This window comes from Chelonia mydas, chromosome 2 (assembly GCF_015237465.2).
Source record: "Chelonia mydas isolate rCheMyd1 chromosome 2, rCheMyd1.pri.v2, whole genome shotgun sequence".
In the NCBI taxonomy this organism is placed as follows: Eukaryota; Metazoa; Chordata; order Testudines; family Cheloniidae; genus Chelonia; species Chelonia mydas.
The window spans coordinates 66,742,306-66,759,677 of NC_057850.1; the positions used below are offsets into that span (position 1 = coordinate 66,742,306).

At 41.0% G+C, this 17,372-nt stretch overlaps 1 protein-coding gene across 1 annotated transcript in view; it reads left to right on the forward strand.

The window, feature by feature from the left end:
- The window catches only part of LOC102936057 (transmembrane protein 68), a 62,204-nt gene extending 52,467 nt beyond the window's left edge, over positions 1-9,737 (forward strand). Inside the window, exon 7 of the mRNA XM_027826517.3 lies at positions 8,000-9,737. Coding sequence (XP_027682318.1) covers positions 8,000-8,104 — 105 coding nt within the window. The 3' untranslated portion in view covers positions 8,105-9,737. The remainder of the gene's footprint in view (positions 1-7,999) is intronic.
- Positions 9,738-17,372: the final 7,635 nt, after the last annotated feature.

The following is a 17,372-nucleotide window of genomic DNA, read 5'->3' on the forward strand; positions in this document are numbered from 1 at the left end:
TTGGCCCCATCACCAGACTAAGCTAACACAGACGTGGATGCCAGACCCCTACGACGGCCAGGACCAACATTGTGTGAGAGAAGAGGCTCAGACCACAATATGGTGACCTGCTACTTATGTGGGTAACTGAGGAACGTCATAGAATCACAGAATATCAGGGTTGGAAGGGACCTCAGGAGGTCATCTGGTCCAAACCCCTGCTCAAAGGGAACACCCCCTTATGAAATGCCAATATGCCTGGTGTGGACAGCAGAAAGCAGGGGCTTCCAAAATAACCATCCCCATGTGGATCTGGGGGATGAAAGTACAAAATCTGTTGGACTCTAGGTGCAGTCAGGCCTTGGTGCAAACGCCATTGGTCAGGACAGGAGGGACACCCCCCAGACAGTCTTCCCCTAGTGCATCCACAGGGATGTAAAGGCCTACCCTAGCAGACAACTGAAGTTTACCATGGGATGACATATAGAGACTCTTCCAGCAGTTCTATCCCCAAAGCTAGCCTATCCCATTATTATTGGTCAGGATTGGCAAGACTTCCAAGAAAATATCAGTGAGTTGGGAAAACCAGAGACTGTAGTCACTAACCAGATTCCAACACCTGGGGAAATCCTGGACTGATTTGAAGTAGCTGGATGAGGAGAACCTGATGAATCTCTTGAGGGGGATTTGAAGACTATAAGACATTCACCTGGGTTGCAAATGGGAAGAGTATCTAGGAGGCTGCCGTTAGCTGATTTAGAAGCTGTGACCTAGAATTTGTCCATGAACAAAGGCAGGACCCTGTGCTGAGTGGAGTCCACAACCAATTTGCTGTTGTAAATGAAGAATCCCGATGGCATCATCGGGTGGCAGAATCCCGATGCCTGAAACAGTCACTCCACTTTATACTCAGGGGAGAGAGCTATATCACATTGAATGCAACAAACCAACCAGTGAGGTAAGGACACAATTACAGATACCCTGGTTGTCCTATGGCTAGGACATGGTATCCCTTGTGCTGGCCACTTAGGCCAAGAAAATACCTTGTCCTGCATATCTGCCAGCCTTTACTAGCGTGGTATCCACCAGGAGGTCAGAGAATACTGTGGGCATGTCTAAACTTACCTCCGGAGCGATCGATCCAGTGGGGGTCGATTTATCACGTCTAGCGAAGATGCGATAAATTGACCGCCAAGTGCTCTCCCGTCGACTCCAGTACTCCACGAGAGTGATAAGCGTAGGCGGAGTTGACGGGGGAGCGTCAGCAGTCGACCTACCACAGTGAAGACACGGCAGTAAGTAGTTCTCAGTACATCAACTTCAACTATGCTATTTCCGTAGCTGAAAAGTTGCGTAACTTAGACCGACTTAGCTTGCCGCCGCCCCCCACCCCCCCCCCGCCCCCCAGTGTAGACCAGGCCATGTGTCTCTTGTCAGCATACCAATTAACCACCACAAAAGTTGTCTCAAAGGCCCTTCCCTCCGATTGAGACTCCCTTCCAGAGGATTGAGCTGGATATTGTGGGACCCGTGGAGAAAAGAGCTGCACGATATCAATATATTCTAGTAGTTGCAGACTATGCAACCTGATATCTAGAGTCTATTCCACTGAGCTTCACAAAGGCAACATCAGTTGCTCCACAGCTCCTGGAACTTTTCTTAGGTAGGGATCCTGTGGGACATTTTGTTCAGGCAGTACACTTGTAGCTACTCGCTACAGTAAAAGGCAGACTGTGACCATGCTTGCACTGACAGAGCCTTTCCCTGCTGCTGGAGCCTTTCATATTGCTAAAAATAGCAGTGTAAACGTGGGAGGCACTGCTTGGGCATGTAGAGAGCCCATGTATGTAGTCTGAGGGTTCTGGAATGTAGGACACTCTACTCTATCCACCTAAGCTGTGCCTCACTGTCTACACTGCTGTTTATCTCCATGCTAGCTGGGTGTGCAGTGTCTGAGTTATAGGCAATACTTTCCCCACTCATGGGTACTAAGTCTGTGTATAATGAGAAAAAACTTTTAAGAACAGAAGGGAAAAATACCACAAAAATTATTCAAAAGCATGCAAACCATAAGTAAACCCCTACCCTACAGTATCTTGGACAGTAGTCCTTTGCCTCAGTTTTGGTGTGAAATTCCAACTGACAAATGTCCCTTTAACACATCACTCCCGTTTCCCTCTGCTGCACCCTACTCACTGGTTGTCTGAGGTCAGCCAAGTCCCAGAATTCAGGGGTGCGTTCCTGTGGGTTCACCTCCCTCCTCTGGGAGCAGAGTTGGGGGTCAAGCAATGCCTCTGCTTCTGCTCACCTTACCACTGTCACTTCCACCTTTGCTGCTGTTCACCGCTGTCTCACCGCTGCTGCTTGCCGCTCACTGCCACTAGCTGCAACGCCATGTTCTGAGATTTTACCACATAGCCCAGTTCTTACGGGTTTTAAATCTTAGTGATTTCACTGGGTAGTGAGGAACTCTGCTGCTGCATCCTCTGTTGTTCACTGCAATGCTGTCCCTATGTCATGTCTAAGATTTAGCCTCCTAGAAGTGCCCATCATTGATTTCAGCTCTAGTGATCACTGAGGAGGAACAAGGACTCTACGGCTATGTCTACGCATCAAACTTTGATTTACATATTATGTTGGTGTAAAGCCACCACAGTTAATATATCGCTTGTGCATACACACTTGGCTGCTTGTGGCAGCACTTTGTGTACTCACCAGGGGGTTCTTGTGTCAATGCAAACTGTGGTGCACAGTGGGTAGGTATCTGAGTGTGCCATACCACCACCCTCTGGCACAATGCTTTTTGGGAATTTTGGAAATGCGTCGTGGGGCATACATGAGTGTGACCAGGATCCCAAGGGGGCCATGCTGTGATTGCTCAATCAGGGCAAACTGCAAAGAATGGGGCAGACGATCCGCAAAACTGGTGGTTACTCTACTATTCAGATTTACCAAAACAGCGTCTACAATACCTTACTGGTTACCCAGAAGCCAAAACACAGTTCCCTTAAAGCAACCCAGCTTTGAGCTCTCACACAGACAGCCAAGTCAAGTATGATGAGGATTCCTGAAAATCTTGATCATCATACTAAAAGCTCTACCACTCCCAAAGGATCAGGCACATTACCCCCTAGGTCAATGAATATTTCAGACCTTACCCAAATACACTTACAGCCAATTCTTATTAATTAAACTAAAATGTATTTAGAAAGAAAAAAGAGTATTGGTTTAAAGATCATTATACATACAGACATGAATAGAGTTCTTAGGTTAGTTTCACAGTAGAGATAGAGAGCTTGAGAGTTGCAAAGAGTCCTTTTCAGAATCAGTTTATCAGGTTAATAGTCCAATGTCCATATTCAATATCAGGGTGATGCAGAATAGCACTGGAGACCACAGTTTTGTGACTCAAACTTCCGCTGATGAAGGTTAAGCAGATTTGAGATGATTTGGGACTGGCTAGCTTTCAGTGGAGTCTCTAAATTATCCTCGCTCACTGGATAACTGGATGCCCCACTTTCTTGACACGTCACTCCTCCTCTGTGCTGTTAATGGCAGGGGTCTGTTTATTGCGTGCATTGGAGATATCCACAGTGGTTTGCAGGGTGCTGGTAGGGTCCCCTCCAAGAATGGCATGTGGCTCATTGTAAAAGCAGCAGGTCTGTAGCTCAGCACCAAATTGACTGTTGGCCTCCCCAGCCTTGTGGTATGCCTGCTGCAATTGCTTCACTTTCATGTGGCTGCCGGTCCACGTTGTACCCCTTCACCTGCATCCACTGTGCAATCTTCTCTTATATGCCCATGTTTCTATGGCTGGTTTATAGCTGTTCCTGCACAGTCTTTTCTCCTCAAGGCCAGGAGATCCAATATCTCCTGTCTATTCCAGGCAGGAGCATGTCTAGAGCATGTAGCTGGTATGTTTGGTTGGGCAGTTGCACAGAATGAGGAAGACCTGTTATGTGTGCTTAACAAGTTGGACAATCAGGAAAAGGCATTTCAAAAATATGGGGTTTAAAGTTGAGGGGGAGGGGAGGGGAGGGCAGGGCTATGCCTTCCAGTCTCTATGACCCCCTGGGCAGTGGAATTCACAATTGTGACCAGAGTGGTCACTGTTGGGCATTATGGGATAGCTCCAGGAGGACAGTTAAGTTCAACATAGCTCACGCACTCTTTACACTTGCACTGTGTCAACCACGGCTCACCATAACAGGGTGCTTACATCAGTGGGATACAAATTTGAGTATAGACACATGAACAAATAGGTTGACACAAAGCAACTTACATCAACCTAACTTTGTAGTGTAAACCAGGCCTAAAGTGAGTCTGCTCTGCTCTGTTTTTAAACATGGAGGGCATGAGGGGCGGTGAAGGCCAAATGGTATCTAAGGCTCTTTAAACAGAGTCCTCACCATTAGACAAAAACACCTAACCCCGTTCCAACTTGCACTTGGATTTGACATCACTATCTCCTGCTTAGTGAGTGAGGTTCAGGTTAGGATAGTATCCCCTAATTGAGGGGGTTAAGTACAGTTCTGCTGCCCTTTGGACATACAATAAGAATAATATTTCATTATCCCATGCATTAAAGACTAAACTGAACTTTAATCCAAAACAGCCAAAACTGATCACTTTGGCAAAGCAAATCTGTCTTCTATGACCTAGGCAAAGTGTGTCTGTGCAAATCCGATCATCTCCCTCAGTTAATCAATGCCAGGGGAATGCTCATTCAGACCCTGGCTTACATTTGCATCAGAGTGCCTTTCCCTGAGGCAGTTTCTTGAATCTTTTTATGCTGTTATTTTATGTGGGGGCTAAAGGGACTGTATTATTAATAATTCTTTCCTCCTGCTTTTTATCCTCTTCTATTTTGTGGTATATTTAGATTCCACAGTGACAAGTACAGCATAAAATGTCTTGAATGGCAGAAGACTGCTGAGGAGCTGCACAAAGTAGTTTCTAAACTCAAAAATGACTTCAAATGCAGGCCTGACTCCCAGAAGGAAGAAAATACCTTTTCTGCTCCGAGGTTCCAGACTGAGCCACTAACTTGGATGTAAAAAGAAAAGGAATACTTTTGTTAGAGACTAACAAATTTATTTGATCATAAGCTTTCGTGAGCTACAGGTCACTTCATCGGATGCATTCATCTGATGAAGTGAGCTGTAGCTCACAAAAGCTTATGCTCAAATAAATTTGTTAGTCTCTAAGGTGCCACAAGTACTCCTTTTCTTTTTGCCGATACAGACTAACACGGCGGCTACTCTGAAACCTGTCACTTGGATGTGGGAATATCGGAGTGGGAATTCCTCCACCAACATAAACTTAATTTCAGTCACTTAAAAGTTCAGAATTATTTGCTTTCCTTTAGATTCAGATCACTAATATCCTGTCTCCTCTTCCTCTTCCCCTTCACCACCACCAAGGAGAAGGACCTCCTGAATGTACAATGGAAAAAGCCAGGGAGAGGATTACATTACATTAGAATCTCCCCTCTCTCTGCAGTACCTGCCCTTCCTCAAAACACATGAACTTTCCAAAGTCCCTCAGGCCTGAGCCCCCAGAGCCCCCTTGACATGCTGAGAAATCTGACTCAGGTGACCCAAGTATGGCTTTTGGCTCCATTACACAAAACAGTCATTGCTCCACTACGGTGGGAGACATGTAGCCAAAAAGAATATGTTCATCCATTCATCCACAGGAAGACACTTCCAAAAAGAAGGAGAAAGGAAACACAACTTACCCTAAATCCAATGAGAGGAATTAATTAAAGAGGACTGAAAATTAACAGTAATGTGAAAAAACACATTGTGCTTTAATAAATTTCCAAAGAACAAATCCAACCTTGTTTTATCATCTAAGAGAGATGCAGAGGCCAAAGAGAACGTCCACAAAGGAAAGGTGACGACTTTTCAAAGGAACAAGTGGATAGGGTAGAAGCCTTGCTCAGGCAAAATGACAAAACAGCCCCTGGACTTTAGGAGGTTTCCATTTTCTCCTCCTATATTTGCTGGTAAAGGATCATTCACCAGCTTCAAAGGCTGTAAGGACACAAAACTGAACCAGCAAGATTTCAGTAGTCTCCTCTTTGAGGATAATGGGATTGCACAGGAGTAAATGAAGGTAACTTGATCTGCAGAATATTTTAGTACTGAGGATGCCTGAGAAAGAAACACAGCTTGACTCCAAACCCAGGAGTTCACAGGTGTGGCTGTTAGAGACACTTCATTTGTGACACGAGAGAACTTAATCTAGGATAAACGGTACTCATGTGAATTTAAATTGCTAATGAATAGCTGACAGTGCTATTTGATGAACATCACTTTCAATACATAAAAGCCTGCAAGCTCCTACAGTTTGGAGAGGAATATTTTAAAGGTGCACTGCAAGCAAATGCAACTGTTTGTTTGTGTCCTCCATTGGTTCTTCCTGATGTAGGATGTGGATATGTAGGATGTAGCATATTTTTTTCATGACATATTTATCTCTGGCATGTTTAGGGTGGTTGTTTTTTTTTAAAAAAATAGAAATGACGAGTGGCTATAGTCTTTCCTTTCCTGGCTTTGCTAGCAGCCCTGACTAGTGATCTTTTACAAGGATGTATTCTAAGTTGCATCTCTCCAAACACAATCCCTTTCTCTCTAGGAAATAGAATCCACACTTTGCTTCATTTATGGTGGAGAGGGACAGAGAGAGTAAACAATAAATAGTGTTAAAAAAAAAAGTCTTGCTTTGCAGGTCATCTCTAAATACCAAAACTCAGAGACAGTTTCTCTTGTTTTTCTTAAAATGGAAATTAAATCCAAGAAAATACATGACAACAACATTAATTTAAATACATAAATTCTAGGGAAAGGTTAATGTTTCCATAGTAACCTGGGGAGATCTTCAAAAATATAAAAGGGAGTTAGATGCCCAACTCCCATTGACTGCTCTTTGTGCCTTTTGAAAATCTGTTCCTGGACCTATATTGTACACATTATAGTTCAAGTCGTACCTCTCAGCCTCCTAAATACATAAAAGAGCCCTATGTGAAACAAGGAACCAGACTCCAGTCCCTTTTTGCCTCACATACATACAAAACATAGTTACACCTCTGAAATTGATAAATATAAGTCAGATCCTTAGTAACTGTAAACTGGCTGAGGTTTGGGCCCTGTTGGAGCACTGTGGATGTTAATGTTAGTACGAGAAACACTTTTAATTTCCTGACTCCAATGCATTTATATGTATTAGCCAAGATTTTCAAAATTATGTGCCTAAATTTAGGCTCATTATTCCATCTTTAGGCATCTACAAAAATAGTCTGATTTTTCCCCCCCAAGAGTTTGAGCACCAAAGAGTTCCCATTGACCTTTTTAACTAAATTAAAGTTGACCTGGTTTATAAACAAATTCTTTAGCGTTGGTGAGGTGTAGAGGAAAGTGTCTTGGCTGATTACCATATTTTAGCTGGAGCAAAATTACCAGTATATAGTGGATGAGATTTAATAGACCTGAAGAAACATGATTTATTGGGGAGAGTACATTTGAATGCTGAAGGAATTGCCCTTTTACATCCTAAACCTCCCTTTTTATTTAGCCATGTCATGAATATTTTATGACTAGTAAACATTTAAAATAGAGTTTGAAAAGTTTATAGCTGGTTTTGAAGGGAAACTGCCTCTTGAACCTTGTGGCAAAGGATTTTACGCTGAATAGGTTTTCCTCAGTGCTGGCTTAGTTTAGAGATTATTACAATTGGGGCTTTAGTGCCTAGCTAGATATAATTGTTTAGTGGGCTTAGTTATCACAGGAAAATACACTAGCATCTGGAAATGAGACTCTGCCTTAGCAAGGGTTTGATGGGATCTTGCGAGGAATTTCCCTTTTCTGCTCCCTCTGCCCGCACCCTTACCGCTTTCCATAGAGTTTTAGACTTTTTGTATATATTTTGCAACACTGGGAAAACTTGAAGAAAACGATGACTCGTCATTCCTGTAATATAAAAGGTTTCCCCCTTTCTTTCCTTTTCTTTCATTCAGACAAAGATTGCCATCGAAGCGCTAAGAGACAGACACCAAAAGCTACCAGGAAATATATTAAGGGCTCTATTGGAACGATTTGATAAACATCAGAAAGATGACTAGTGTGTTTACATATGTGTTTAAAATGTACATACCTTGTTGTAAAAGGTATTAAAAGCTATGTTACTGTACTTTAAACTTTTTTTTAAAATTACAGTTTCTCCCAACAAGGGCTGTCTCTCTTATGTCTCCAATCAGCAAGTAGAAATGGGCCAAAACTCAAATTCTTAAAAGATAAAATTGCTTTACAAAGGATTTTGAAAAATTTAGGCTTGTGCTCCTTTTACTAGTTTATGGTACATGAAGATGGCCTTAATTTTCCACCCCACTCAGGCTTTGATCTTGGTACCACTGAAGGCCATGAACCTGATCCAAAGCCCATTTTAAGTCAATGGGAATAAGACTAGACATTTATTATTGGCCTAGTCTGGTTTTGCTAGAGGACCCCTTGGGGTGTCTCAGATATTTCAATTAAAGTGAGCCCACAATTACTGACAAGATGTTGTTTAAAACATAACTTTTAAGGAGGTGCTTGCAAAAACAAATGCTAATCCAGAGTTTAACAGCCTAAGAATTCTTTGACTGCTCAATAGCACAGCTCCCACTGTGCTAGTTCTCCAGTCATCACAGATTCTTCCAGGGTGGACAACACCTAAAATTTTCTAATATAAAAAAGAAAGAAGAAACCCAAACTCTGACAAGGAGAAAAACTCGTCAGGCCTTTCTTCAGAAAGAATAATAATAAAAAAAAAAGCACAAACCTATCTTTTCTCCTCTGCAGGTTACTTTTACATTTTTGGGGTTTCACCAAGTTTAACAGTAATTTGCTTGGCATAGATGCTCTGATACAGAACATCATATTAATTCTTTCACAGCAGAATTACTAACTTATTCAGACATTGTAAAAAGTTGAAGCACTGTCTAATGTTTGAATTGTTTAGATTGTAAACATAAGGAGTGAAAATCCTGACCCCGCTTAGGGTGACCAGATGTCCCGTTTTTAAAGGGACAGTCCCATTTTTTGGGACTTTTTTTTAAATATAAGTGCCTATTACCCCCACCTCCTGTCCTGTTTTTTCACAGTTGCTATCTGGTCACCTTAACCCCACTATACTCAATAGTAAAATTCCTTTGACTTTAATTGGACCAATGTTTTAGCCAAGAATGTTAGAAATGAACTCCCAGTTGGTAGCGTCAGAAAACTTCCCACTCAAAGATGCATTTTTTTCCTTTTATTTCATGCAATTATTGCGCTTATAGTATTTGCTCTTTAATGACTCCAAAAGACTGAGCAAACATTTATCCTTTTGTGCTTTAATCCTCTTGCAATAGCCACTTGTCTACTATTACAAGAGGAAAATCAGAGGAAAATTTGATCTGAAGAAACAACTCCAGTTGGTCTTTTTGTACAGCATCATGGTCTCCTTAATTTGGTATTAAAGTGTGTAGTGTACAAATGTTGGAATTATATCTATGTACATAAAAACAAGTGCACTGAAGCATTTAGATTTCTTGTCTTCTTGAAAGCTCAATTTTAAAAGTAAAGTATATTGAGTACAGAAAAGAATCAAAACTAAATGCCCTGTTGCTTCTCTCTACATATTCATGTATTTAGTAACTTAAATCTATATTTTAATTTGGTGTATGAAATCCTGGAAACAAATAAAATTGGAAGTTATACTTCCCACTCACTTTTAAAACTGACAAACTTCTGTGTGTGGATTCCTTCTTCAAACACTCTTTCATAATGGTACTTTACCAAATACGTTGCCACCAGTGCTCATACTCATGTTTTCCAGTTGTGTGCACTTCTGAACCTCCTCCCATACCGGTAAGTGGCCAAATTTAAGCTGTTTTGACAAAAAGAAACCAGAAGTAAGTCTTGTAGCCTCTCTCCCTTTTCTTTAGAGCTCCCAGCCCAAATGGAGATCAGTGGTTTTCCCCTTGTGGCTAATACAGTATAGCAGGTTCTCATCTAGTACCCTCAAGGAATCCAATAAATTAAACTCAAACTCTTCACTTCTATCCAAGCTCACTTCTCTGCACTCTTCTTTAGCTCTGCAGCATTGTCCTACTGCCCTTGTACAGAGCAACACCCTGTCTTCCTGGAGGCCTGTTTCCAAACTCAGTAGTCCTGCTCATCGTTGTCAGGTTGTTTATGCACCACCTTTTCCGGTGGCCACACCCTCCCATGCCGCTGGGTTCTAGTCCAGGATCCCAAGAATGAGTAGACGAAGTTGGCTCCATCAGACCCCTTGTTGCCATATCCCTGGACTCCTTCCCACCATAGCAGCCCCTTCCTGGGCTCTTTGTACCAGGCAGAAGCCTTCCTGTTCCCTTCAGGAATCTCCACTCTCTAAAACCCAGAGAATGACTACATAATTCTTCTCTTTCTCCTGTAGGCCCCCCCTTTTTTTTAAATAGCAAAGCAAACTTGACTGAATAGTCTACAGCAGTAATACTCAGACCTCACTGGTTCAGGAACCAAATTAGTAATCAACACTACCCAAAAGAGCTACAGTAGTGTGAATTCATTGTTTCACATATGAATAAAATAAAATAGTCTCACAGCAAAATGACTAAGTATTATTTTATCAACTGCAATTGGATAATAACTTAATAAAAGCATCCTGAGTGTGTGATTTAATTATTAACCAGATTTTTAATGTCAGGGGCTACAAAGAACCATAGGAAACACATTAAAGAGCTACTTGTGGCTCCCGAGCCTCACTCTGAATATCACCGGTCCGTAGCCACCACCAACTATAATTCCTAAATGCTTGTGGTGGTTTATATGCTCTTGCTCTGCCCTATCTTCCAAGTAATGTAATAACACCATTCTAAGAATACTCCATTTCCCTGATACTTTTACTAAATATCAGTGTAGCTTTTGTTACCTTAAGATATTTGAATTCCTCAGAAATCTTTTCCCTTTCTTTAGCAAAGGCTTTACATACCCATAAAAAGCAATCAACTGTTTCTTCCACCTTACTGAACACAGTTTGTCTTTATTTATTCTAAAAAAGATTTTTAAGTTACAATAGCCAGTTAGCATTCTAAACAAAATCACTTCATTTCTTCTATCCAGGGCCTGCTACATAGCATTATTTTCAACTCTAACAGTCCCCTTCTTTGTCTGAGTTTTAGCATAGAAGTGTCATACTACTACCCCCACTGCTTATCTTTATAATAACTATTCAGTTCCTCCCCAGCTGTGTTTCATCTTTCATTAGGCCTGCCAGATGCAACCAGGTGCTTTAATGGAGGCCTCCAGCCCACATTTATCCTTTCCTCACCTATGTTGGGCTAGATACTCTATCACATTCCTCAAAAAGGATGTCTCCCATTTCTATTCAGTTGTGTGATCAATGAGAAGGAAATAGGTAGCAGATACTCCACCTAGACAGAAGAATGATGGAGAACCTGGTCTGTTGGTGAATAACCAAGGGCTGGTGAGTGACTAAGCGTTATTGTGGTAACCTGCTTTAATCTTTCATTGCCACAGTATCAATAGCCTTGAGAAGATGGCTTCACATTGTTGGGTGAAAAGCACAATCCACACCAATACTAAGCTTAACTAATTTAAAGCTTTAATAGTAATATATTGTCCCAAAATTTTCTTATCTTAATTAAGCAAAAAGCATAAGTCCAGAAGATAGAGCAGACAACATAATATAGCATAGACATGAACAACAAATCTCAAAGAACAACAGTAATGAAATGTGAGTAACCGTTTCTTAACTTTTTCTGGAGTGCAGGTAGGATGTTTGCTAGTGTTTAGATGAATGCTGGTCCATTCTGGTGAAGGTCCTGCATTGCTCCACCTCCCTCTGTTAAATACATGTTCTTTATGTCTTGTTTTGTAACATTATGCAGCTGCACATTAAAATTCTCATTTATAACTATTTTATTCTAAATATAACCCCATCATAATCCAAAATCCTTTTAACTAATACATTTTTACTTATCCTGCTAAAATTGGTGCCTTTTTATTTATCTATTTTTAGCCATTGCTACCATCCTCAGTCCAACTGTCCTTTCATGCTTTCATGTATTCCATTTTTTAAAATGTATTTATTTATTTATTTTACAACACTAAATTATTACAACAATTATTCTTACTTCTTATGGCCTTGGAGTTGCAGGTTGGCTAGTTTTGTCCAGTCAGTATCCATTCTCTCTAGTCTGTTTTACTAGGGAGATTTGTACCTGGCTAGTAAATTCAGGGGTGAAAGTAAAATTGAAAACTTACTGGTATGGGGGCTGGGGCAGCATCTCCCAGCCAGCCCTTCCACGCTGCCCGGCCAGCGTTGCCCAGGGCTCCAGCGGCGATTTAACTTCCCTGTGCAGGAAATCTGCTACTGTCCATCATGGGTAGTATGAATGAACCCCACAGACAAGTCCCTGTGTATTGCATCTTGGTTGTCCAGTGAGGCCTTCTGGCTTCTTAATGGTGTGGAGATTGTGTAGCAGCTTCAAATAAACTTAAATATGGAAGTTTTAATTTTCACATTTGTCAGTAAACAGTACCACTACACTATTCCTTGGCCTATTTTGATATCGAATTCCCATTTATTAGTTATGCATTGCCAAGTCATAACTGCATAGTAGAAATTTTTTAGCGTGATAGAAGAGCTTGAGTTTTAATAGCTGGGTAAGGAGACATGTGGGGCCTTTTTGGCAGCCAGAAAGGTGATGGAGGCAGCTCGGGCTCCTGGCATCCAAGAGGGAATGAATCTCCTCTTTCCTTCTTCTGTAAGCAGGGTTGGAGTGACTTCAGTTTTTTGGGTGGGAGGCTTGGACTCTTAGTCCCCTACAATCAGCTGCTTCATTGCCCTCCGTGTCAATATCTCTACTTCATCCATCAGAGGGGAATAAGCAAGCATGCTTGTTGAATGTTTCTACTAAAATGGTCTGCAGTGAAATGGGTAACCATACCAACATTTATCATTAGGCTTTACAGTAAACACCCAAGGAGATGATTGGGGAAGCAAACACTGCTGATACACTATTATTTCAAATGAGCAATCTGCAAATCCAGTTGCTGCTGGTATAAATAACAGCAAAACTGTCACATTTACCCATTGTATGAAGTCTCACAAATAGGCTCATTTGAAGAGAAGAGGTTCTTTAGTTAGCAACAGAGAAGGACTATTTTTTTATGTAATAGGTCTACAGGTTGCAAAGTAATCTAATGGGATTACATTTATTGGGACAGGTTCCCGCATAGAACTTGTGATGGAAAGCAGGAAGTGTTACTACTGAATCAGGGTCAGTCTCAGGCTTTGCTAACCTGGCATACAGTACTATGTCTCAGTACCAGAGCAGATGAGAAGGAATCAAATGAAGTGTCTCTTTGCTTTCAAGAAAGATGTGCTGACCTGGACTAAATCAAATTAAACAAAACCCCTGAGCAGACTGATGATAAAGAAGTCCAGGTAGCTGCATAAATGAATCCCCTTTGACCAAATGAACACTGCCACCACTTGGAGAATGCTAGTAATTAATTCCTTCTGGGGAATTCAAAGTCCTTCTGGACCTGCTGTCTAGCTGGTGTCTCCAGTGCCCTTGCCAGTAGATAGTAAGGGAACCCAAGCCAGCCCTCTTCACTTGGTTCCAGCCCAGGGACCCTATAATAAGCAGCCACGGTCTCTGCACAGTCTGACCCCCTTGCTGCTGTTCCCCTGGGCTTCTTCCTACTCCTCTGACTCCCCCCCCGCCCTTGCCAGTCTCAAACTCCTTCCACTCAGGGAGCAACTACAGCCTGCCTTCCTGCAGTCCCCCTGCTGATCACTGCTCCTGGGCTTTATACTGGCCCTGCCTTCTGTTCAGATGACCCTATTTCTAATTAGTGGCATACTCCCTGGCTCCTCCTCCAGGTGCACCAACTGGAATTAATGGGCCTGCCTGACCACCTTAATCCCAATTAGCGCTGTGTGAGGCACATGCCCTATCACAGAAACTTAAATTAAAATAAATCCAGTCCAATCTTCAACTTATTCTGACATTATGGAAACACTCATGCTGTCCTGAGAAGCAGTACGTCTAGAATGACACTCTCCAAACACTGGACAAAAACTGCCTTTTAAAAATGCTTGTGTAAAACAAAAAATGAAAACAGGAGAGGTGTGCATGTACATATCCTTATTTAAAAATCCCCAACACAATAGTTAGACAACTTTTCCATCATTCAATGTTTTTGTTTTAGAATGCATGCTTTTTGGGGTCCGTGACTTGTCATATGCATGTACAGCTCCCAGCACATTTTTATACAGCATATAAATTATTGTAAACAACAGAATAACCTAAAAGGGACATTAAGGTTGCAAAGCAAAATTCTCAAAAGTCATGATATGACAAAGTTAGGGTGGCTGCTGCAACACTAACTGCTCCCTTGTGTATATGCATTACAACACAGATTTCAATTAAATGAACAAATACTATCCCTTCCCCACACAACATCTGCAGTGCACAGGTTCCACAGTACATAGTGACTTACACCTGTTTGATACTTATTTTTATCCTCGTTGTTTAGTGTGATCCTTGCCTCATTCCCTATGCAAAATTCAATTTCTGCAGTGACACATTCTCTATATACCCCCGTCTCACTTTCCATCCAATCTGTGCACTACAGTCCTGATTGAGAGCCCTTCAATGAGTTTTGGATTAGACCCTGAATGAGAAATGCCACACAGCTTTCATATGCACATGTGTCCAGTGCCAATAGTAAGAGATTATTTGCTGAATGAGAATTAATGCTCTCCTAACATACAAACCTGTAGTGCCAGTAGAATATTGGAAGATCTTTAGTTTTTAAAAAAATCCCATCATATGATAAAAATGTGTACATGCTCAAAGTTTCTTTTTAAAATCCTTATAATTCAGGCAAATCTAAATGGATTTTCATTAGACCAAGGAAAACAGCATCTAGATTACTAGTGTAACTCCCTGGTAAATTTGAAGCTTCTTTTCTCAAACCCCAGATGTGTTAAAGCTATTTTTTTTTTAAAGTCTCTCTTTTTTTTCCGAATGAACGAATGTATATTTAATACTTTATTATTGAAAATGGCTTACCTGGTTTTGCTCAATCTTTTAAAAAAAAAAAAAGAAAAAGGAAAAAAAAAGTCAGGCTGTAACTAATGGAATTTTTAAGCCTGAAAGATAAAAAATGTGAGGAAAACTTTAAATTTTTGAAAAAGACGATATAGAATGGAACCAGTTACAGATGTTGCTCTACCTATGATAATTAAAAAATAACATTTCCCCATCTGGGTGGAGATATGGAATGAGGTGGTAGTTTTGCACAATTTTGATTAATGTATTTCTTTACCTAATTGCAGTTCAATCATATAGTGCATACTCGGGTGAAAATCCTGTTGGCTTCAGTGGTGGTTTGGCCGAGTAGGGGTTGCAGTCGGGGACCCTAGATTTTAGTTCAATTAATGATTTGCTCTCTCTCACTCTCTTACCCCAATGATTCTGAGACCGTGTGCTTCAGGCCAAATTCCAGAAAAAGCAGACTGTCCAGGACACATTCACACTTCTGTTAGGGGGCTTTGCAGCCACACCCTATTATTGGGGGGGCATTTCTGACAGTGCCTTTAATTAGCATATATGTACACTACATTTCTGAAGAAGGCTTCAAAGCCACAGCACAACCTAACTGAATAGACTTGTCAACGGTCACTGTCCAGTGTTGAGGAACACTTTTAAGAGTGCCCTTAAGTAATAAACAAATATATGTATTTGTATTTATTTTGATTCATACACCCTTTCATAAAAAGGACCCTCTATCCTTTTCTCTAAACATTCCTTGCCACAATTATAGAAAAATAATTACCACCCTCTTCACCCAATAATTAGAATATATAATAACCGAACAATTACACATCTTTAGATCTTTCTAATGTCCTACCGGAGTCCTCTTACCCTTGAAATAAACAAATGGGCTTTTGCTGAGCAGAGAGCCTCTGAAAATCAATAAACTAGGACTATTTCAGACTTATGACATACACCACATCAAGGATGTAATTGCCCTGAGAACAAGCAAGGTCTCAAGATTCTAATATATATAATTTAAAATGGTTAAGGTAGTTAGACAAATGTATATTTAAACTGCATATATTTGATAGTCCCCTTTTCCGCCTCCCTCTGTATGTCACTTGTGACAGTGTAAAAGGCACACATATTAGAGGGGGGAAAAAAGGCCCCTTTATAATGCCAGAGAGGTGTATAGTGGCTCTATTGTAAATTCAAAGTCCTTGAATTTGATCAATTACTAAATAGGTATCTGATGTCGGAACAAGCACTACACATTGTGTATGTTGAACTGAGTTGATTAATCAGTGCTGCAGTGTATCAATGTACTTAGTCTGCTTTTGTCCTGAAAAGTGTCTACTCAAAAATGACACCTCTTACCGAGCAGAGATCCTCTTCTATCTATTCAGAGTCACCAGTGCTTAATTTAGTGACAAAAATAATTTGCACTAATATTTATTCCTGTTAAAACTGCAAAGTCAACACACCTAAGACAGTGATCTTGACTCTATCTCCTCTTATATGTCAACAGAATTCTTACTGAGCTCCAATCAATTACACCTGTGCAACCCTCTTGCCTTCAGTTTTCTTGCATAGATATTAAGAGTACAACCTGATAGTAATGGGTTTGAACAGGTGAAGGCCACTAATTGTGAAAATCTGTCAATTGAATGAAGATCATAGAGTGTAACTCAAAAAGAAAAGGAGGACTTGTGGCACTTTAGAGACACTAACACATTTATTTGAGCATAAGCTTTCGTGAGCTACAGCTCACTTCATCGGATGCATTCAGTGGAAAATACAGCAGGGAGATTTATATACACAGAGAACATGAAACAATGGGTGTTACCATACACACTGTAACAAGAGTGATCAAGTAAGGTGAGCTATTACCAGCAAGAGAGCTGGGGGCGGGGGGGACCTTTTGTAGTGATAATCAAAATGGGCCATTTCCAGCAGTTGACAAGAACATCTGAGGAACAGTCGGGGGGGGGGGGGGAGAGGAAATAAACATGGGGAAATAGTTTTACTTTGTGTAATGACCCATCCACTCCCAGTCTTTATTCAAGCCTAAGTTAATTGTATCCAGTTTGCAAATTAATTCCAATTCAGCAGTCTCTCGTTGGAGTTTGTTTTTGAAGTTTGTTTGTTGAAGAATTGCCACTTTTAGGTCTGTAATCGAGTGACCAAAGAGATTGAAGTGTTCTCCGACTGGTTTTTGAATGTTATAATTCTTGACATCTGATTTGTGTCCATTTATTCTTTTACGTAGAGACTGTCCAGTTTGGCCAAT